This window comes from Thermobia domestica, chromosome 16 (assembly GCF_964235325.1).
Source record: "Thermobia domestica chromosome 16, izTheDome1.hap1.1, whole genome shotgun sequence".
Lineage (NCBI taxonomy): Eukaryota > Metazoa > Arthropoda > Insecta > Zygentoma > Lepismatidae > Thermobia > Thermobia domestica.
In genome coordinates, this window is record NC_137469.1 from 33,141,905 (window position 1) to 33,167,057 (window position 25,153).

Genomic DNA, 25,153 nt, shown 5'->3' on the forward strand with positions numbered 1-25,153 from the left:
CCTAACTCCCTTCTAAGGCGCACAGCCTAGGATAACCGCCCCACCTACCCTATCCCGGGATGGTCTTGATGTAAAACAAAGACGCGCCGGAACACTGATTGTCCGAAATTCGTTGTTTCTATACACGGGAGTTCAAGATTTATAAATAGCAAAAATGTTAGAAAGATCTTAATCAGCATATGCTCGAATGATCCAGGGAAATTGGTTAGAAACACTAAAATATATCAGACGGAACTTGCGTTTGACGTAATTCAGGTTGTAAAAGAACGTGCTATAATAACTCTGAGCAATTGTTCGTAAAGAAGTACAACTACAAAGCATCTGAATCGGCTTGCATTGGATTAAATGAAAACGTGACCATATGTCCGAATCGCCCAACGTGTCGTTCAGTTATTATTATTATGAACTTAAAACATTTATCCGTTATTTTGCTACGTGTCAGGAAAAGTGAATATTTTAACGACAAAAAATCATTAGCGATCGGAAAGGGGCGGGAGGGGTATATTTCCAATTCCAACACCCTCCCCGACATTGACATTTATCAAGAAACTTTAGTACTTTGAAATTCACAGTTTTGTTGTTTAGGAACCTCTTGTTTATGTTTGTCTTAAAAACAATGCATAGGTGCATTTTCAGAAGACATGCATACGTTAACTAACTAACTACCTCTATGGCCTATGGAACGGAGGTTCAATGCCGCGTTCACAAAAGCTCTTCACTTAGCCAACTTGATCCAGTCTCTACTTTGTACTCCTGTTTCTGCTAGATCCATCTTAATATTATCCTCCCATCTGCGCCTAGGTCTTCCTCATGGTCGTTTTTAGGTTGATCTTCCAGATAAGATTTTGAAAGCGTTCCTACTTTCTTCCATCCTGGCTACATGACCTGTCCACCTGACCCTCCTAGACTTGATGACCCTAACAATGTTTGGTAACCCATATAAATTGTGTAGTTCCTCGTTATGAAGTTTCCGCCAATCCGCGTTCCCGTTTCATTTGGGTGAGAATATTCGTCTCAGGATCATGTTCTCAAATACTTTCAATCTATGTTCTTCCTTCCGAGTAAGCGACCATGTTTCGCAACCATATAGAACAACAGGCATGATTATCGTTTTATATATTTTAAGCTTCAAATTTCTCGACAGAATTCGTGACGACAATTGATTTTGAACTGAATAATAACACGAATTCCCTGCTTTTAGTCGACCATGCATATGTTTAACTAATCTAAAATGGGTAACTACAAATTAAAGTCAACGTGTCAGCCCTGATTACTCCCAAGCTATGGACCTGTTCCACAAGAGCGAGAAGAGCTCTCACAATGTGATCCAATAGAGGGAACTTGACGAAGAGCGAAAACTTGAAGTAGTTTCTCACAAGACTATGAAGGGCAACAAGAAAAATAAATTTTAGCAGCTTATTCATATTCCAATGTAAATCTCTGTTTTTTTGCTTTCTTCCATTTTCTTTAAAGTTTTGAAAATTCAAAGAAGAAGTCAGAATTCTTGCATGCAACTACTAGCCGAAAGGCTGAATCATGGCATGCTACATTATACAATGTCTCTGTTTTATATTTCTCTGCAAATTTCCTGCATTCAGTAGAATATTCAATTTATAACCAACATACTTTTTTAATGAGTACGGATTACTTTGTGAATGTTTGACCTTTTCTGAAAGACTGTTATTACCCTATTATTATTTTGTATTCTGAGTAAATAATGGGAAGTACGAGTATATTTGGAAGAGTAAACTAAAGCTGTAAAGGAGATACTTAAAAATAAGCACCAAGCAATACAGCGCAGTAAGTGTGCTGTAATGTAACAGAAAACGATGCTCGTGCGCTAACTCTAGATGAGAAAAACATTAACCTTTATACACTGGCAGGGATTTGAACGAAATCGTAGACTTTCACGCAGGGGCGGATCCAGGACGGACTTCTAGGGGGGCGGTGGGTTGTATTACTGCTACTTAGAACTACTTTTAAGGGCTCCAAACTCTGGGATGGGTTTTATTTATATATATAAAATAAAAAAGCTCTCCTATTCTGCGGGGCGATCGCTCCCCTGGATCCGCCCCTGCTCTCACGATGGGGGCCCTGGTAGCCCCCTAATTATCACAGGGTAATGATAGAAGTACCTCGTTGGAAATCTTATAGAACACTGATTCCGACGAGATATCACTTGTGGAATTCCAGGTCTATTCGTAGAAGAAGAAGAAGAAAGAAAGAACCCTAAAAAATATGAAAAAATAGAATTTGAGGGGCTCTGAGCTAATGTGTTGTCAATGTGCTTGTGACAATAATATGAAAAAATGGTATCCGTATTGCTGCAATACAAAACGAGATAAAAATTTAGAACAAAATTCCTATAAAAACACTCTGTATACATCATGATGCGTAAAAAAAAATTCATTCAATTTGACCTTCTTCCCTCCCACCCGCCCCCCTCAAAGTACCATATTATATGCACAATTTTTCATTTTTGTCCGTAGAACATACGGAAACAAGAATTATGCTTGTAGACCAATTCAGTTAAAATATATCATGTCTTATATGGAACCGTCCAGAAAATAAATGTAAAAAATTTACCTCAAAAAAATTTAGACTAAAAATATTTTGCTAACGTTTTCCCTCCCCTACTCCCGCCAAATAAATTACAAGTACTTTTGCAGGGTATTAGTGTATAGTGGACTACTTCATTGCTTCATAAACCAATTTTTATGACTGTACCCCCAAGGGGGGATGCCCTCAAGAAAACCTAATGCAAATAACAAAAAACACGAACTTTACCCTCTCCCTATCCACCGTGGAACCCCGACAAAAATAAAGTATATCAGGGGAAAGCTTCATTCTTCAGAAACACATTGATAGGGGTCTATCAAATGTATCTTCTTAGCTTAATGAGAGGCTGGACTATTAAGGTTTAAAGTTTTGATGTAGCAATTGCGTCCTTTGGCGTTTAAACGTTAAAACGTGTGCCAGCTCGCAGATATTTAGGATCGATAATGCGAATATATACAGCAACAATTATGGTGTTAATACAACTCAATTTCAGCATGGGCCGATCTCTTAGTGAAATATAACTTTATATTGCCATTTTGTTCACCTCCATGTCATATATGCCTTATCATTTTGGAAGAAAATTGTAATTAAACAAAAATTGAAGTTAGTTAATCATAATTTTGAGTTATGTCTCAAATCCGTTAGTGGATAACCTCAAATATATTGGATGCTCGTAAACGACTGGCTAATTCGGAGGGAAATTATTTTACACGTGTCCATTCATTTCAAACATGTTGATAGAACCTTAGGGAGTTATCTAGGATTAAAACATTGTGCTTAAAACGAATGAACACACCTAAAATTATCCCCCCCTAAATCAACGTGTTATTTCTTAGCGTTCTATATATGCACTAATGGTTTAACTATATATTTGCCGTCTCTCTAGTGTCAATGAAAAGCTTGATTGTTTCCAGTATCAGTTTCATCTTAATAGATGGCGTGAGTATCGTATAGCATCAATTTTTAAATTTAAAAAATGTTTTCTTCTTGATTTGTCACAAACTACTCAGCATGTTTTAAAATCCCGCTCAATCCTAGCCATAGGGACTAAATACGCTGTTCTGATTGGTTGCAGTTATCCATTTCTCGCCACGTACCATACATATGGCAGAAATCAGGTTGACTGCTGTCGGTTCTCGCAGTCGAGCGTGCTAGTGCAACAAGCTAGTAATCGTAGTCACTTCTGGCGTGGGTTCAAATCCGGCCAAAGGAAAGTTTTTTTTTTTAATTTTTTAAAAATTTTCATAACACTTTTTCACTAAAATAAGATGAAAATAATACTCAAAAAGTTATTTACTTACGTTACCCGTGCAGTTTTGCAATACAAATCCATAGTATAAGTAGTAAAGTGTATTCAACGTAAGAACCACACCTGAGATAAACAAAACAGTTTGTATCACTCCGCGTCAAGCACGTGCTTCACAACGAGATTTCTGCTTCGGTCAGCTGTTCTTTTTCCGTGCGTTCCTCGATCTCAAAAGCAAGACATATCTCGGTTATAAAGCAAGCATAGCTAGTAGGTAATTTCGGAGAGGGTTGTCCGAGGTTCCTCCCCCGGAAAATTGTTGGGCGAAAAACGCGATTTTAGGCTTAATTTTAACAACTTTTCCAAATTTCCGGGGGGGGGAACCACCTCCTGGCTGCGCTACTGAATGAAATTAAGTAATAGCGCTAAGTAAATATTATTATCAACTTAAAGAAATAAACGATAAAATAATTATGAATTACTCACGTTAATCTGAGGTTCCTTCTGAATCGTTCAACGCAGTAACTTGCAGGTCTTCATCAGAAGATTCATCAGATTCGTTGTTTATGTTAATTACAAGGCGATCCACCAAGGTGTCAGAAAGTCCGTCCAGATTCCACATTTTCTCTTCTTCCTTCAGCATATGACGAATATTGTTTTTCCACATATCTAGTGTCACTTGAGTCAAGGCAGTTTCAAGCAGCAGCCGAACGTCACATAACTTAAACGTGGTATTGTTTCTGGCTACAAAACCCTTAACAAACGCCCACACAGTTTCTATCGGGTTCAAATTGCTGAGGTAGGGGGGCAGTCTCTCAATCATTCTCCCAGTCTATTTTGCGATGCCCTCTACTACATATAGGTTTTCGTTGTGGAGAGCAATGCTTTGCGCTTTATTCAGTAGTTCCACTTTAACATTGGACATATTCTGCCGTTAATTTCACTATGTCATTCACTAACACAGTAGGATTGTTTTCCAGCAGTTTATTGAACACGTTTAAAACAATTCGTTTTTCCCCGCTCTTCAGTGGTTTTCCTTTTGGATGTTTCATAACTTGACACTGAATAGAAGCACTACATGTAGCCGCCATGTTTTCAAATTGTAAGGTGACTGTTGGGGGCGGGACTTAAAATGACTGCTGCAGTCTCTGAGTTTCTTAAGGACAGCCATTACACTTTTTTAAAAATAGTTTCTCTTTATTATGGTTGTTAAGAGCAATTCAAAATATATTTAAATTTGTACCGAAACATATTATATAAATGTTTATTCTCTACTACATTTACTATCTACCTCTCTCTCTCAAGTGTTTAACATTTGTTGTTACAGATACTTATCGGTTTGCATGTTAGCAACACTGTGACGATTGTTTTTTCTCGATAACAGAAGGTAAAAATCACAGAATATGGCATATATTTTGTCAGTAATTTCTAGTAGTATATTTTGCTCCGTGAATTAATATTTTTTCGTCTCGTATAACAAATGTGTGAAGTTAATTATACGAAACAATGTGAAAAATAGTTAATCTCTTTAACCAATTACAAATAAGCAATTACGTCAATCACGGAACTATATTTATAACTCCAGCCAATTACATTTCATTGTAGTACGTCATTTGTTTATCCCAGGTGTGTTTCTTACATTGAATACACTTTAGTAGTAGTAGGTAGAGGAGGAGGAGCAGGAGTAGAAGGAGTAGAGATAGTAGTAGAAGTAGCAGTAGGAGTAATAGTAGTAGCAGCAGTAGTAGGAACGGGTTAGAAGCCCCGCAAGGCTCGTTTTGTTGTACCTTGACCCCATGCAACCAATCAGAAACGTGTATTTAGTTCCTATAGCTAGAGTCGAGCGTGAAAAAAATATGCAACTACTCATAACAATTTACAATCACTCATATCATTTCAAAATCAATAAACATTCGATCTCCTTGTGGAGTGAAGCCTTAGCTACTACTAGACAATCAGTAACATTCATAATAGTAAAACATTTCTTTCTCTTTTTTACCAGGTGTCTCGGTATGTGAAAAGATCCCGTGTCAAACAAGTGATGGGAGATTTAGCTTTGACACAAGTAGCTAATAGATGCATCGAAGACTTAACACAAAGTGAATATCGGCGGGTTATGATCGGTGTCCAGCTTATACGAGATCCAGGTAAGTGTATATTTAAAAAAAAATCTTAGTAGGTCTATTGCAAATAATATTAACTCATTCTATGGTGTATAAAACCCGATGCATTCTTCCTTATATATATACTTATATATATACTTAGAAGCATTCTTCCTTTCTTTTTTCAGTTGTGCTGCTCCTAGACGAACCCACATGGGACCTTGACCCATTGAATACTTACTTTGTCGTGTCCATCTTATCAAATCATGCCAAGAAGTACAACAGAATAGTAATTCTCACGATGGAAAAGCCACGATCAGATATCTTCCCATTCTTAGATCGAGTCACCTACCTCTGCCTGGGAGATATAGTATACACCGGAAGCACAAGAATGATGCTGGATTATTTCAGAAATATTGGGTTTCCTTGCCCAGAACTGGAGAATCCGTTGATGTATTATTGTAAGTTGATATACTAAAATAGATTAAACAATATTAGGCAAAGTATTTGAAGTAATTTCATATATATTGTATGAATTTAGTGTATAAAATGCAATGAATGAAATTTAAATTTATAAAATAATATAGTGGTTTCTAATGTTATAATATTAAACATGTATAATATCCCAAATAACACACAGACATGTCCCTTGTATGCCCAAGAGACGTCCGTCCCGAGATATCAATGGGAGTCCTATTTTAGCGGTGGACATTTCGTGGACACTCTTTGGGGATCCAAATGTCCTATTATGTCCTTAAAACAGATGTCTTTGAAACATTTCTGAACTCTTTGCAGGATAATCACAAGATAACCTTTGGACATCGAAATAGAGTCCCGTGACAAGCACATCCCATTGAAATCCAGAGGAAATCCTGTGGATTCCTCTATTTTCTCAAAGTTTCAACTGCAAGCCTGAGTGTTCCGGTACAGATATAGAACCTGTAGGATGTCTAGAATTGTCCTGCGGATCCGAATAGTCTGCCTATACGAAATATCGTTAGCAAATCCCTTTGCAAAACATCAATGTATCCAGTGCTGTTGAGTGTACCAACATATTCCAAGAATATGGAACGTCCAGAGTTCCAAATTTCTCCCCACATCATCAGTGAAAACCCTCATATTTGACCATTGATTGTAAGCAATCCAAGTGGTATTCTTGAAGAGATTGTCTCCAGACCCATAATGCGTCTGCTGAATGAAAATCGGGAAAGTATGGACTCAGCAGAGAACATGTACCTGGCGCCAAAAGTTAAAGTGCAGAGCCACTGTTTCCGCTTAAATATTTAACTGTGGTTAGCAAGGGTTTGTGTCTTGCAGCTCTCTCATAATGGTTTAGTTGATGCAGATACGAGTATTTGACCAGTGTAAGCCGGCTCACTTTCAAGCTCGTTGTTCACTGGCTCACTGTTCTGCCAAGTCTACAGCCTTGCACTTTGAATTTTGTTCCATACACCTTTCGGTAGTCCCCAACTCCCAACTGACGCTGCGTTGGACCTCGTCGTCCAGAAAATGGACTCAAACTTCCCTTTTGATGCCTTTTAAAGTGAGTAGTAACACTATTTATGGTGGACAATGGAATCTGAAGGTTTTGGAAATTTGTTTTTGGTGTGCACTGATGTGACACTCTTCCACTATCTTACCACATTCGAAATAACTCAATTGTTTGGAGCACGCCATCGTTGTTTATTTTCTGCAATTTTCATACTTCCTTACCTGGAATAACAAACAAATTACGACCATTAATGACCTTCAAATCATTATATTGCAAGGCATCTCTGTATTTATGATACATATTTGTATAGTACGCGTCAGTGGCGTATTTACGATTTTGTTTCGGGAGGGGCTTTGCTAGCTTTCGGGGGGGGCTTTGCCTGAAAATGTGAAAATTCTGCAAGATGTTTAATTTAATTTACTATAATAAGTAAGATTTCGGGGGGGGGCTTAAGTCCGGAAGCCACCCCCCTAAATACGCCACTGGTACGCGTCAATTTCTAAAGCATACGAGGGAGGTCCAAAAGAAACCGGACTTCCGTTCTAAAAAAAATAATTTATTACATTTTTTACAAAATTCTTCCAGTCTCCTTCAAAGTACTCTCCATTAAAGGCGATTCATTTCTTCCATCTTCTTTCCCACTGTTTGAAGCACCTCTGGAACTCTGGAACTTTTATATCGTCCAATGCGCTCTGCGAAGTTCTTTTTACAGCCTCTACACCATCAAAACATTTTCCTTTTAGATTTTGTTTAATTCTCGGAAAATGTCATCATGTTGGTCAAAAAGTTTGGCTCACTTTCAATCTGATTTTTCAAGTCTTGGCTCAAAAATCAGATGACGAATGATTTGATCCTTTGTGAGCAGGCGAGAAACAAACTTAGCGGCAACATGTCTCATTTGCAAAACCTCACACTGGCACGAGCTCCAACTCACTCCTGCCTGTTTTCAAATATCATCGATCATGAAACGACGATCCACGCTGATTTTGGGGCAGACTTGTTCGATGTTTTCGTCGTTTTGAAATGATGAAGAGCACCCAGAACGAGCATGATCTTCAACACTCATCTCACCACACTTAAAGCGCCCAAACCCCTCAAAAAAATGTGTGCCGTGCATAGTATCCTTCTTGAAAGCCTGTTGAAGCATTTGGTAAGTTTTCGTTTCCGATTTTTCAAGTAGGAAGCAAACACACTCCGTGTTCCTTTGAATCTGCCATAACGAATTCGCAGGTGGCAAACGAGAACAGTTGAGAAAAACAATAATACGATCAAACGTTAAGCTCCTACGCAGACACCGCTTGGCCAACTGCTCTGGGAAGGTCTCTACCTGACCCACCTAGCAGGAGAACTCTCTCGTACTACGCCTAGGAACGGTAGCGCTCTTTCAATCTGGTTTCTTTTGGGTCCCCCCCTCGTATTAAAAAAATAAAATCAAATATAGTAATTCTAAAATATATAATTATTGTAGCTAAGTTTCAAGCTTTGTGGTTAAATCGCTTTTTTTCTGTCATTCGGTCGAAATAATATTATAGCCTTTGTTAGGGTTCCTCGCTCTACGGTCATCATGTCAATGTTAATAACTTGGAAGAGTTCAAAAATTCTCCGAAAAAATTGGAAGCAGAGGGCGAATATAGGGTACAAAGTTTATAGGCGAATTGAAAATAACACGCAATGTGATACTTCCTACAATATTCTAACAAACATGTAAATATTTTTTTTAATCATGCAAATATATTAGACCGTAATATGTTTTATTTTTTGAATTTTCACGTTTTTTATTATTTATGCCAGTTTGCCAGTTTTGTTGATATATATACATGGTGTCCCAGAAGGAAGGGGCAACACTTCGAAAAATGGTAATGTGGGTGATTCTAAGCATAAACATTCATATGAACATCGGTCCTAATCTCAACGGTTTGAAAGCTAGATGTAGTAAACCATTTTTGACTGTATATTGCATATTGCACACCCTGCAGCTATTCTACAGAGGTAAGACATAGCGGACTTCAAAACCGATGATATGGCCTTTCCAACGGTATGCAATATGTGGCAGTGGTGTCTTTGGAAGAGAAGTTATTGACGGATATTTGGGAATCAGTGTTGCCATCCAATTTATTTAAATAACCTTAACTCTCCCAAATTTCCCTCAATAGCTCCCCTTGCAAAGATACTACTGTCACATATTGCATACCATTCGAAAAACCATTCCATCATCTTTGAAATTCACTATGTCTTACCTCTGTAGAGTGAATACAGTCAAGTCAAAAATGGTTCACAACCTGTAGCTCTCAAACCGTTGAGATTAGGACTTATGTTCATATGAACTTCTTTACTTAGAATCACCATACTACCATTTCACAAAATGTTGCCCCTTCCTCCTGGAACACCCTATATATATATATATATATATATATATATAGAGGGTGTTAATGAACTATACCGACAAACTTTAAGAGGTGATTACTCACATCAAAATAAGAGAAAAAGTTCATATGGACCTATGGCGAAAAGTGAATAGTTTCAGAGCTAGGGCTATCCAAAATCGCGAAAAAGCCAAATTTCAACAGGCCCTTTTTCGAATTCGAGAGACTGTGGATGGTGGTCCTTATGAGCGTAAAGGAAGCCAGACATACACAATCCAAAAGTGCATATTTCATCAATTGTCAGTAGGTGTAAAAGTTATTCCTTACAGGGTGTAATTCTCAGATATGTTTTCAATAAAGTTTTCAGATATAATTTGATTTCAACAAGGGTCCAAAGTAGGGCAGGAGGTAAACTTTGACATCAATGGGCATCCAGTGCTTCAGAGGGAAGGCGGAAGTGCTAGGAACCGGCAGCTTCATGTTTCTTTGTGTTCGCAATAACGTGTGATGATATGTATTTCGACACGGTGCATTTCACGTTTACTTCACTTATAAGCGTGAAAGAAAACATCGCACCATGCGTTTTCCCGAGTACGAGAGACCGTGCTGCTGTCGATCCTTAACACTTCCGACATCACGCTAAAATATTCCATGCTCATTGCTATCAAGACTTGTCGTTTGCCTACTTTCGACCAATCATAAAGTCAGAGCATATCTCAAAATTCGGTTGATGGCATGTCTGGGAATTTTACCCTGCAGGGAATAATCCGTAGTACACCCATTGTACATTAATGAAATATGCATTTTTGGATTGCGAATGCGTGACTTCCTTTACGCAGATAAGAACCACCATCCACAGTCTCTCGAATTCGAAATAGGGCCTCTTGAAATTTGGCTTTCTCGCGATTTTGGATAGCTCTGAAACTATGCACTTTTCGTTATTGGTCCATTCTACTCTTATTTTATGTGAAGAATCACCTCTTAAAGTTTGTCGGTATAGTTCATTAACACCCTATATATATATATATATATATATATATATATATATATATATATATATATATATATATATATATATATATATATATATATATATAAAGTATTCCTATTTTTAAAATGTATCACAAAGATTCGTGCGTAGAATATAATTCCAATACCTAGGTGTGTGATTACAAATCATTCATATAATTCATTACAGCTCCCTTCATGTTAACTATCTTTACATCGTCTACATTTTTTTTCATGATATCCAGTTTATCAACATAACCTAGTATTAGATTATGCAGTATTTACCTGAGTAGTTTTATGGAAAGAATCAAGGGTTGTTACACACTGGTGCTAAGATATAGGTGCTGACTTAATTACAACTTGTATTGAGAACATTTATAACTTAAAACCGCAAAATAGCTTCACCACAAAAGAAAAAATATTAAAATAAAGGCTTAAGTTTAGAGTTGCCCCTCCAGTCTGAAGGTGCCCTTGTACTTTGCAACATACAAAAAATAATGATTAAAGTATTAAAAATTGTTACATTTCACGTAACTTTAGTACTCCATGGGCTTCACAAAAATTTAAAAGGTTTTCTTCATTAGTTTTGCGCATCCGTTACACCAGTTTGCCATATTCCCCATATTTTACAACTACCATGCTGCTGAAACCTTCCGCGAATGCTTCCGCATCCGGGAAATAGTACTAACTTCCACATATCTTTTCTCGCATTAAACATGACTCTCCTGCCGAACTTACATTCCTAAACATCAAATAAAAACTTTAAATTATCATTTCTTACCTCATTTCTCCTGTAAATTTTCCTGATTTTTATAAAAAGCGGAGGGGTAACTCTAAACTTAACCCAAAATAAATACAGAAATTTAGGAAAAGGTAGGTGAAAACTCTTTGTTCAGATATTCCACCATCTAATGCTAATAATGAATACTTATTAATAATGTCTTTTCGTCCCAGTGTGCCTGTCCACAGTGGATCGCCGATCAAGAGAACGATTTATTGAATCCAACCAACAGATAGCGGCCCTTGTAGAGAAGTTTAAATTGGAAGGTGGACCGTTCAGAAAATCTGCAGGACCTGTCTTGGAAGCAGATCCCATTGCGGCTCACCAGAAAGTTCCTCTCTCAGCGTTTGGTCATCCAGGAACCTTTCAAGTCATGTTTACACTTATTGCGTACGTATGTCATAATTATAATCAATTCTAACAATAATAATTTTTACCTTAGGTAATTTATTCGTTACAATGATAGAGTGCTTTTAAAGATAACATTCATATTTATAATTTGTCAATAATGCAAACATAAGATATTCTCATCGAAAAATATCTGGTTTGACTCTCATGTAACCAGTTGCATTTTTTGAGAAATCTTTCATCAGTAGCGGATCTAGAAGTTAAAAACTGGGGTGCCAGTCAGAACCAAGACTATGATATATATATATATATATATATATCATGAGTTTACAATTTTTAATGTGTCTTGCAGTTGTTTCTAACTTAACTCTCTCCTGATGGATATAACGGCTAAATTGGACGTTGACACTGTAGACCTCAAGTATTGTTTTACACCAGGCCGGATTTAGGAGGGTGCAAAGGTGCACGTCCACCACCACCCCTTCGTCGTAAATATACACTACCTAAAACGAGCAGTAAAAATAACATTTTCCGAAAATTTCTGCTTTCATGTTTCCGTTTGGACTTAAAAGAAAGAGAAGTTTTGCGAAACCAAAAGTTTAAGTTTCAAAATCCAATAATTTTCTGAAGGTTGAAGAAAAAGAATTTACCGAGAGCAGACAGTAAGCATTTCTAGAGGCAATTCTTCATTCACAGCACAGATGTCTAAACAATTGTACCGGTAGTTATTGGTTCACCCCCCCCCCCTCGGAAAATCCTGAATCCGGTCCTGTTTTACACATTGGATAATAGAAAAACAGCAATTCAAAGTATATTTAATGTTTCAAAAAATTTTCAATAAACAATAAAATACAACGCGTACTACAAACTTTCAAAAATGTATAAATAATACTTTTGATTATGTTTGTCACTCAAAAAAGAGGGCTAGGGTCCTCCCCGAGCCCAGGCTAGATCCTCCATTGTCTCGCATACTTCAACCTTGTTATTCACATATTGGGTTGTTACGCTTGAATTGTCCGACTGACATGTGTCACTTTCAAGTGGCACAGAAATGAAAACTACAATATCAAGAAAAGCACAGAAATTTCTGACTGATGTCAATCAACGGTATCTTTGACCTCAAGGAACGGTAAGAAGCTTTGACTGCAATGCGAAGAAAACTTCCATCGCCCGTTACACGACCTGATCATCAGGAAAGTACTTTCCTGCCAATTGGGATGCTGAAAGGGTTGGTAATCGGTGGGAGAAGTATCAGAAGGATATGATTATTGGGAAAGTGTTTTATACTACAATACATGGAGAGCCTGCACCGTCGTTTGAGCGACATGTGAGCGTACATGGGGACACAGCGTTTGTTGAGAACTGTGGTTGATTGACGACAAGTTTGTGGTGCATTATATAGATTTCAGTACTATAGTCGTCCGTAGTTATGATTTCGCCTTGATGCAGAAAGATATAACATGATCACTTCCACCACACCAGCAACAACACTTTTTGAGGATGGGGAAGTGGTTTCAGAAACCGTCCTGTACGTTGATTACGATCCAATCATTGTCCTGACCACGCACGACTGCCGTAGCACACTCATTTTTCAACAGAGGTAGCAATCTGATGCAAAACTTTCCTGTTTACGCTAGCCATATATTAATCCGAGGACAGTTAGCCAAGCTAAGGCAGGAAATCATGTGGAATAAGAAGAATCTCTTATGTCTTATCATGTCGTTGGAGAGGCCTTTTTCTAGCACGTCCGTCGGTGAGTATGCGGTACTATTTTTTTCTTCATTGTTCACAGTTTCCTGAACGTACTGTGCCTCGGTTTGCTATCCTGTTCTCTGGTCAATATGCGGATAGACTTATTCCATATGCTCATAAAACTACACGCCTCTAGACGACGATATTCGTTGACTTATGAAAACTTGGCAGCTTTTTCACCTTACCGATTCCGCGAAGCTGCCGAGCAACGACGATATTTGTTGACTTGTGACAACTCGGCAGCTTTTTCCACCTTGCCGATTCCACGGAGCTGCCGAACGACGACGATATTTGTTGACTTGTGACAACTCGACAGCTTTTTCCACCTTGCCGACTCCACGGAGCTGCCGAATGATAGTTGTATGGTGTTCGCCTAACTCGTCTGTAAATCTAGGAACATTTTCCTGAAGATCCATATGCAGTGCTTCTGAGGAGCTCACTAGAACATGGCATTGTTCAATGGCCGCAGGGCTCATTTTTCGATATTGTGCGACCGGCACACCATTTCAGAAACCTACGGCATATGGTGCGTTTATTCACCACCCCTCACCCAAATTAACTCGTAAGTTTTTTTTCAGGTAGACATACATACTATCCCAGTTTGATTTCGTAAAGGAAAATCACTCATATACTTGTGTGTTCTCCATGGTCATTTTCACATGACTCTCTTCAACAACACACTTCTCTCTGTCTGACCGGGCACCCCAGACTGTTTTCTGATTATGAACGGAGTTTGTGGTGTCGTACGCTTGACCTTGGTCTATACGTTGATTGCATTACAGAGGATGGTTTCCTACCATACGTAAAATTCGATATAAACTGATTTTATTATAAGATAAATGTTGAGCATCTAAAGATTGATTTTACTTCCCTCTCTCCAAAAAGTTTCCCAACTTTCCCTAACACATCCTCTTTGGATTTTTGTTTCACTCTGGCAGGAACACACGTGGTTCGGATCCCACGTTAATCAGCAGGTCTACATCTCATATAGCCTGGCTGCTGAAAGAGATATTAAACTCAAAATCAACTCAACTCCAAATTCATTCCATTCTTCTTCAGACGCACATTTCAAAAACTTGTCATTTTTTTTTATCTGGATGTTTTTGTTAAGTAGAATGCAAATGGTGTGATGCACAAAAAAAAATATAACCACAACTTTATGAAAACGGGGCAGCGATGGCTCAGTTCTCACCTCTGGTGGACGGGACCTCTAGTTCAAATCCCACCTCGCGCTGTTTCATGGTTGACAAACACTATGTGCATGTTTATTTTCCGGATTATTTCGGTTTTTTTTTTTTTACTTTCTTTTCATTCATCCTTTCATTCATGATCATCACTGTGACGGAGCATGACAAGGGACGTAAAACTCAAAAACAAAACTTCATGACAATAGCATTTAGTACGTTTAAGAAAATACGTAGTTTATTTGTATCTAGTATCTAATAAATACCTACAACAACACAATGGAAAATTATTTCATTGATTGAAAAAACATAACTTACCATTATAAGTGAAACAGAGGAAATTTAGCCTATATTGCAAATTCTTTTCAAATTAATAAATAAATTGTAAAAATTCCCTGTTATCAATACATACTGTTGTAATGCTATTTGTCGATTTACATAATACCATAATTCAACATTGACGTTCAACATTGTTGTTCAGTGATGTTTAGAATTGCTGTTGAAAATTCTTACGTTCTACATCCCAGATAAGCATCTTTCATTTGAAACCCAGTAGCGTACACAGGAGGGTTCCTGGTTTTATGTATACAAATACATGAAATGATTTGGTTTTGGGAGCTTGAATGCCCTCTTTTCGAAATTCTGCGTACACCACTATCGAAACCAAACTTTCAATTACTGTTGAAAAGAATACCTAATGGTGGCATAATTTCTCTAGCTAATTACATTGTAAGATCCTATGTATATGAGTCCAATAGACGGATACGTTGATAGTTTTCAAAATTTCCCTCGAGAGGAAGAGGTCTTCGAATACAGGGTGACCCATAATTATGTATATGAAGTTTGACTGACTGTATTATATGTAATTCGGGACAAAATCTTTCGATATGACATCACTGTGTACTCTGAGAGTGGGGATAGTGGGTAAACGAAACATTCCCGAACCGCTGGATCGGTCAAAGTGGGTCTGTGAAGTGGCCAGCTTGATCTCCTGATTTAAAAACCACCAGACTTTTTTCTTTCAGGGAGTTTTAAAGGACAAAGTGTATCAATTATCACATACGTAATTTGGCCGAACTGCAGGAAGCTATCGCAGAAGAGTTCCACAGGATACCAGTACGGGTCTGTCAATCTGCTTGTGAAAACGTTGCTCTTCGACTTCAGACATGTATCGATTTGGATGGTGTATTGATGAATGGACATTAAAATTCTCGTAAGGAAGGCTGAGAATAATATGTTTGTGTTCAACTGAATTGCTAGTTCCTTTACCACAGTCTTTAATAGACATAATTATGTTCTATCTTGTACATGGGAGTGAAGGTAGTAGTGGGAAATACTAGTAATTCTTGTTGAACATGATTGAAGAAGTATTCTCAGGGGGAAACTTTCCTCCTTCGCCACTTCCTTGAAATCATTACTGGTCGTAGTCACCCAAGCTTTTCCCATGGTCTAGCGGCTAGCGTGCATGTCTTTGTTTAACAAGGTTCCGAGATTGATCCCCGGTGAGAGAGCGTCGAACTTATTACAGTATTGGATCATTCCAAGACCTTTATACATTCTTTGCGGAAATATACTCAGGTGAGCTCAATAGACCATAGCTGGGGGCAGGGGTGCCCACTAGGGGGGCTATGACGCAAACTGCGTCATTGAAATATTTGGGGGTAAAATCTATATAAATATGTTTGAGGGGGGTGTAAAAATTAATCGAAAAGAAAATTTTATTTTATGGAAGAACACCTACGGATAACACAATGCATAAAATTTTTCTTCTGTTCTTTATATCGGGGAGGGGGGGATAAGTCAGACAGTTGGAGGGTGCGTCATGGACATAAGGTAGGATGGACACCACTGGTTGGGGGATGGCCAGCAGAGGGAAGTCTAAACCTACTATGTCTACCTTCAGCCCCCTTGTAACTTTTAATTGCTTAGATAAAAATTATATTAAAAAAAAATAAGCAGTCAAGAATGCAAGGTGATCTCACGTTATCCCTTCCTTCCCCAAATTACCTCAACCTACGGCCCCAGGATGAATGAATACGATATAGTGTTAAATGCATTATTAAACCTCTCTTTGGTTTATTGCTATAATTTAGTGCGAATATCTAAATCACTACTGAACTTTTTTTTTCAGGAGATTGTTTATGGCTACTTGCAACTTTCGGAAAGTGGGTTTAGTGCACATGACATTAAGACTATTGGGGTTCCCCATATTTTTCTTCCTTCTGTGGATATTCTACTGTGGAATGGAGGTAAGATATGTATACTTTGTTAAGCTTATTATCTATAATATTAAATTCTATTATATTAATATAAACGATAGAGTACATACAGTCTTGATAAGAAAAAAAACTGGTCACCTACCTTACAGCGATGCAAAGAAGTCTTCAACCGTAGGTTGCATTGCCCGGTCATTAGGGAAGTTCTTTCCTATCAAGAAGTGATCCAGATGCCAGAACAGTGAGTAGTCGATGCGGTAGACATAAGGAGTATATACGGTGATGAAGAAGATCCATATTGCAACTCATGGAGAGTCTCCACCATTCTTTGAGCAATATTTGGAGGCTGATTGTCGTGCAACACGAGGACACTTCCTGGATGCTTGCTGGCGAACTTGTGGTGCATTTCATTAATTTCGAAATGGTTGTTTCGTCTCAACGAAGTAATGCTCATCTAACATATACCACCATACCCCAAACAACCCTTCCGCAAGTGGAGGGGTAATTTTGTAAACTTTCCGTAGACGTTTATTAGGCTCCAACAACTATCTGCACTGTTAAGATTCTCGTAAATTTATTTTCATCACAAGTTACAATCCGATGTAGCAAATCATCCCGAGTTCTTCCATACTCTCAGAGAAGTGAACACCTTAAGATGGCGATCTTAGTCGGTGCCAGTATCAACTCTGTGGCAACTATGAGTTCAACTTTTTCACCTTATCGATTATCCGTAGTCGCTGAGCGTGGGGTCACCTATGAGTCCAACTTTTTCACCTTTGCCGATTGCGCAGAGTCGCCGAGCGAGTGGTATGGTGTATTTCTGCCCCATTTGTAACTGCACGAACACGTTTCCAAGGAATGTTTTCATGGTGTTCCTGAGTAGAACATCATAACATGTTGGTTTGGTGCTGCAGGGCTCATTGTTCACTTGTCAAAAGCATAATATTTCATAAAACGAGGGCATGCGGTATGTTTGTTCACCACTCTTGATTTTTTTTTTCCGGAAAATGTCTCATTTGAACTCATAAAAGCCTGTTTTCTGAGCATGGATGGTGTTTTGGCGTACGTGTGACCACTGTCCACCTGTTAGTTCTGTTGCGGAGGGTGATTTCCCACCAGACGTGGTTGCGCATTCCAATCGCACCAAGTCAACAAATTCCACAAGTATGTTTCTCTATTTAAGAAAAAAATGAAGAGTGATTTCCAGTTCCTGTGTAATTTCTGAATCGTCTTAAATGGATTTTGTAAGAAACAAGACCGCATGCATGGTTCTCTCTCAAGAGCTTTGCCTTTCCTCCCGTTGCACTTTCATTCCATCTTTATCATCCTATTTCACTGACCATTTCCTCCTTTAGACTAAAAATCTTACTCGCAATTTTGGAAGTTATACATTGTATTATATGCCTCTTAGTTTCATAGCCACACTAAAAGGAGGAGGAGCATAAACCCAACACTGCGTGTGTAAAGGTGGTCTTGTAAGTGATATAACCCTATCTTATGAGTATATTAAACTGTACTAAACAGTCCTTAGCAAGAACAAGTATACATTCTATATTCTTTTCCCAGTAACTGCCAAACTTGTTGGTCATTTGAAACATACTTTCTAGTAGTAAACAGAGGATTGGGTTTTCTCTATCCCAAAGAAAGCAGTAAATACTAGGGATGGCCAAAATTTTCCGGAATCGCAAATTTCACTTTCCGAGTTCCGGAAAAATTCCTGATTTTTTTTCGAATTTCGATTTTTTCCGAAATCTGAATATTTGATCTCCGGTTTATTCCGTATTCCAGATTTTTTCCGAAATCCGAATTTCTTACGAATTCCGGAATTTTCCGATTTTACTTTCCGAATTCCGAAGAGTAAAAATTCCGGAATTGACCATCCCTAGTAAATACATTTGGCGTCTCGTTTGGAGGCTATTGATAAAAGGACGTGTAGAGTATGTATACTATTTTTTTTTTTTTTTTTTGGTGACATAGTGGCGACTCAGTGTAATTCACATTAGTAAAAATTACAATTATGTTCTTACAAGCAAAGGGAAAGAAAGCTTACCTAATGTTCTAATTGTTATATATAGGAATTAGGGCATTAGGTAAGTTTAGGGCATTAGGGTAGTCGTAGCGATAAAACTGTTTTTTTTTTTTTCTGACAGGACTTCCTGAGATAGCCGCCACTGTGATGACGGTACAATAAGTTAAAATTGCCTTTTGACTGGATATTTGTGATCTTAGTTTCCTCTGAAATATTTAGGAAAACAATAACACGTATTTCGATTTTATTTGTAATGTGTCTTTAAAAGGAAAGTCGAAAGAACTTAGATGATACCCTCTTCCCTTTTCTTCCAGAATTATCAACGGACGTTCGTTACAAGGAATGGACTTGTCTTCAATTGTCTTGCTGGCGCATATTTTGTTTCTATTGTGATTACTGCATCAACATGTAAGTACATTTTTTTGTTTATACATGTATATATGTATATTTAATACACATATTATCAACATATGGAGTACTGTTGACATTTATGTAGAGTAAATTCTTAAGATTTCGTAGATGAGACCCAATAACTCTTTTTTTTTTTTTTTTTTTTTTTATTGTCTGAAAGATGTGCTAGTTGGAGTACATAATGAAAAAGCTGAGAGTCCCAGATATTGACTGTTTCCATATATATATAATGGAATTTCTAGTTTTACCTCCGACGATTATGCATATTGGGCTACGGAAAAGAGATTAGTAATGAAGGAGGCTAAAAGGTGGTGGAAAATTATCTCTATTTCCATCCGGAGGTAACAATTTTTTTCCAATGAGTACTTTATGATACCAATTTCTTGTCTAAAAGAAAGAATGTGTGCGCACCTAATAATTTTAAATCTAATAATAAGTATCGAAGAACTTATCTATTGTAAATAAAAAAAAACAACAGTGTAAACAGAAGCTGGTGTTAGCTTCTTTACACCTGTAAAGTTATTTCTTCCGTTACAACCCCTGATTCCAAATACATATTGAATATTTATATACTACGTAAGATTATGATAAAATCACACCTCTAGTATACACTTCAGAATATATATTTCGTACTATATATCGAATTTGTCACATTGAAAAAATGTACAATCACATTCCTACAAGATGGCTCTTCGTTCTATCTTTTTTTTAGTTACCATATCAACTAAATAAACAGGTTGTCATAGCAACGAAAAACAAGAAATATATCGATATAAATCAAGGATGTTATAAATAGAGGATCTGCCCATATGTATCTTCATCCTATTAAATCGGTGAAGCCAAAAAGCAACCGAACATCGACACGTCTGATTGGCTACTCTCGTTTCTACCATCGTCTGATTGGCTACTTTTGTTTCCGTCATGATTGTTGGCTCAAAACATTGCGATCCTATTGGGCGGAGTGGCAGAGTAGGGGTGGCGAAACTGTGACGTATGGCTTCAAGATTTTGTTGTAAGGGCACATCCTCTATTTTATAAGATCCTTGATATAAATACAAAATATTTAAAATTATTTCTTTATATCTTTCTTCTTCTTCTTCTTCTTCTTCTTCTTCTTAACAGCTTGTGCCTTTTAAATAGCACTTTTGCCTGTAAATAGAAACAATACTTAGAAGTACATACAAAATAGGCGTATGCATTATCATTGTACACCTTAAAAATAGTTGAATATGGAAATACATCTTTGTATGTTTGCTTTAATTCTGTTTTGAAAACCAAATTCATTCAGACGTTAACTATACCATTAGCACAGGGATGCAAATAACCACTCGCCCTGGGCGAGTGGTTCGTCGGTGCAGGCGAGTATTTAATATCATACAGAAGGTAAGTAAATGATTTCTATTGTGAGATGTGGCTAATAGCTTTTATCTTGGGCGAGTAAAATTTTCTTGTTTATTTGCATCACTGCATTAGCACGTCATAATTTTAAAGTAAAAATTTGACAAAAAAATACTACTAGAATAGTTTTTATTTTTTAAAAAGTATGGTTTAGCCTTTTCTTCTGTATATTAAAAAAATAGATTGTGTTTCTTTTCATGTAAGTCGTATAAGAGAAATCTGAAACAAACCTACCTTCCCTACACAACGTCACTTAATTTTCCTCTTTTATCTCTAAATTTAAAAATAAAAACATGCCAAATGTGTTTCTTCTGTACAACAAGGGGTAAAAATAGAAGTATAAAAAACAAAACAAGATCGAAAAAGTTTATAGCTAGTGTTTGAAACGTTGTTTTCCTTTTTGATGAGGGAACTAATGACTGTCCAGGCTGCACTGTCTGTTGTACATTGCAGTCATAAATCTTCATATTACATACTCGGCTATTTCGGTCCTTCTTTTACAGTGTTAAACATCTGGGTGAACCTCAAAGTAGCAAAAAATAGCAACAAATTATACGAAGAGTGTTAATGATTTATTTGTGTTGGACAGATATCAGACGAGCTTTTTTTTCTCTCTTCTTTATACCCTCTCTATGGGCTACTCCACCTTATATAATGATGAACAACCATATTTTGAATATCGTTTATTTAGAGTTTATTGTAGCTCCTAACAACATTTTAGGACGTTAATTCCAAATTCTGCTGTTTATCTGACCGTGAGAGTAATTTGTACACAAAATATACTTTTCATTCGAGCTTCAAATAGGTACAAATGTTAATAGGTAAACAGTTGGAGAAGGTATTTCAACACACGAAAAACAAATTTTATCAATGTGCTTCTTTCCTAGCTATAAGAGCACGAATAGTAGTGAGCAAAAATAAATATACTGCTGCAAGAAATCAGCTTTGCGAGAGACGTAAATAAGAACGTCTCCGAGCAGATGAGAACGGATAGAATGTGATGGCACCCGTTACACCAATGTAACTGAACCTCCAGAATGGTTTGTAACTCCCAAGGAGTTCACCTTCGATCTTGATGATGCGAACGTTTGTAATGACTGTGGCGCGTCATTTTTCATTCTGTGTTCATGCTCAAAGTTAATAGTTTGTTTTGAACATTTCGTGAATATCGACTATGTCCACTTTGTGAAGTGTAATACACACATCCCATAGAAGGTTGATCTCTGCACCTCTTGGACACGTATCTTCTGTCGCTCTCCTGATGCACATGGTGAGTCATTAGCAGCTAGTATTTTTCCTGTCATCATTGTTTACACTATAGTTTCAAATGACCCTTACCAGAAACTCCACTTGCGACCTTGCACTCAAGGGGTTCCTTGTCAGACACCTTGAAAACTAAGGACTGGACACTAATTTCGACCTTTTTTTTGATTGTTTTCATCTCAGTCTTTCCCATCCTTTACATCCCATGTCGGTGGAGGAAGAATTTGAACTTAAACGACATCGGGAATTTCACTATTCATTTCCGACACACCGAAAACTATGGGTCGGACATTAAAATCGATCATTTTCGATTTATTTACGTGTCACTCTTTCTACCCTCAACCCTCACTCCCATGCCGATGGGAGATGAATTTGGACATAGATGGCATCGGGAATTTTACCTCAGTGACCCTAAAAAAAAAAAATCAGACTGGACATTAATATGAGTTGTTCCAGATTAGTTTTACATATCACCTCAAGCCAATGGAAAATGAATTTGGACTTAGATGGCATCCGGAGTGTCACTATTAATCTCAACGATCCAGAAAACAAGAAGTTGGACCTAATATCGAAAATTTTGGCTTATTTTTACATGACACTTCTTCCCTCCCTTTCCTCGCCCTCCATGCCGAAAATTATAGTATTACATTAATAATTATTAATGTACGAGTCGTAATATTATAAAATCGAGGCCTAAGGATTCTAATCATGATAACTATCATTTTAATTGGTTCAGTAGTTATTGCATGATGAGGTCAGACGCAAAGTGAAATTACATAAAAGTGAGGGGGAACGCATGGGATATCTTTCCCCACTTCCTTAAAAATTACAATGGGCAAAGATAGGCACGGGGACACCGTGACGTCATCCGTCCCACTACCTTTTCAGATCCACTTTTATTCCTACTGACAAGAGACGACGCGAATTGTTTTCTTGATATGGTTTCATTGTTTCTTGAATAGTGAAACCTGCGGTGATAGATATAACCACTCCAGGTTTAGATATAGAGGAAAAGAGGCAAAAAATAGTAATAGTAATAATAATAATAATAATAATAATAATAATAATAATAATAATAATAATAATAATAATAATAATAATAATAATAATAATAATAATAATAATAATAATAATAATAATGAAAAACGATTTTATTATATGGATTCAGTGTGTTACCAGTAAATTCCTTCCCCATTTTTATGTCTTTAATGAAACCATGACCATATCCGGTTTAAATACTGAATTCCCATAGAACAAAAACATTAAGAATAAGCGAGAAATTAGTCTTTATTTCCCTCACTTATTATTAATATTGTTGCTGAAAGTTTTAAAGAAGGTTGGCTTGGAATGAAAAGATCGAAGACTCATAAGAAAGTTATCTATGAACCAACAAGTAAGTAATAGAATAGGAGAGAAAATAACAGAGGACAGTGTAATTGGAGGAAGTTCGACAGGAATGCTGTCTCTCGCCAACATTACTTAATATCTAAAGAGCCTACATAATCAAGACTGCACTTCGGTAGGAGGTAGAATGATTAGATGTATACAGTTTGCAGATGATATGGCGCTTGTTGCGGAATCTGAAGAGAAAATCGATAAGATGTTAGGAGAGCTGTGCTGTGTGATATATGGGATGAAAATAAATGTTAGAAAGACAAAAGCTATGGTGATTGGAACGAAGGGGTCGGTATAACAAAATATAGAAGTAGAATGGGAGAAAACAAAACAAGTGACTAGTTTTCGATACCTGGGTAGTATTATTAGTAGTGATACGAAATGTGAACGTGAAGTAGAAGCAAGGATAGGAATGGCGAAAGAAGCCTTCCGGAGGAAGAAAATACTATTTTGTGGGACGTTGAATAAAGAGTGAGAAAAAGACTCATAAAATGCTTCATGTAGAGTATTCAACTCTATGGGTCAGAAACATGGACTTCACGAAAAATGATGGAAAATGACTGGAAGCTCTCGAAATGTGGGTGTGGAGAAGAATGGAGAGAATTAGCTGGGTCGAGTGGAAAACGAATGAGGTGGGGGAAAACAACATTTTTTAAAATATTATTAAGAAGAGAAAGGGAAACTGGTTGGGACATTGGATAAGAAGGAACTGTATCATGAAGGATGTACTATAGGGTATGGTGGCAGGAAAGAGAGGGAAGGGGCGAAGAAGATTATAATTAATGAATGATATCAAAATAGAAAAATTGTACGTGAAGACGAAGAGGTTAGCAGAAGACCGTGGAGCATGGAAGCTTCTCAATTGCAGCAAATGACCTGCCAATAATGGCAGGATACCTATGATAATGATGATGATATTATTCCTATATTAGAAAATATTAGGTTTTACTAAATGCTAATATCAAATCAATAACTCAACTGCATTTGTCTTTCCGTGCAACTAACTAATTCACACTACAGACTTTGCCTTGACCTTAACTCCGAGAGTTTCGTGATCACTAAAGGAAGGAGTTTATGGAAAGTTATTCGCCAGTCAATATTTTAAATCATTTATATTCAGGTCAAATGACGGAAACTTGTAATTTAATACAAGATAACTAAGAAACTTGTGACACTGTTTCATATCAATACGAAATTTTTAAAAAATGAAAAAAAAGACGTGTAAAATCTATACTCAGGGTATGGTGGTTGATTTTATTAGCGGATGCAGTTGTGTGTGCGAACTGCACAAATGTTGATTTGCTCGCTCTACTTCGAATTCCGTTCAAGGATATCTTTTAATTCCTTCTATTACTTATAATAATAAAAAAGAGTAACACAATTTTATTCACGAGTTCTACTTTCCTATAACAGAATATTTCCCTCTTGTCCTATTTTTTGTCCTTTATTTCTCTTAAAGAAAAGAAATACACGTCAGTGTACGCTACGTAGACTAACAGTCGTCATGGTTGATAATTGGTAATTGCAAAAGTAAAGTTGAAAATACGTTGGCTAATGGTTGTCATGGTTGGGAATTGCTAACTACAAAAATCAAGTTGAAAAATAC

The 25,153-nt window shown here is 37.1% G+C and overlaps 1 protein-coding gene across 1 annotated transcript in view; it reads left to right on the top strand.

Annotated features, from left to right (window-relative positions):
• Positions 1-25,153, top strand: part of LOC145672978 (ATP-binding cassette sub-family G member 5) — a 169,201-nt gene that overhangs the window by 129,221 nt on the left and 14,827 nt on the right. The window contains exons 5-9 of the mRNA XM_081742259.1: positions 5,808-5,952; positions 6,096-6,368; positions 11,725-11,941; positions 16,967-17,084; positions 19,395-19,488. Of these exons, the coding sequence (XP_081598385.1) occupies positions 5,808-5,952; positions 6,096-6,368; positions 11,725-11,941; positions 16,967-17,084; positions 19,395-19,488 (847 nt within the window). The remainder of the gene's footprint in view (positions 1-5,807; positions 5,953-6,095; positions 6,369-11,724; positions 11,942-16,966; positions 17,085-19,394; positions 19,489-25,153) is intronic.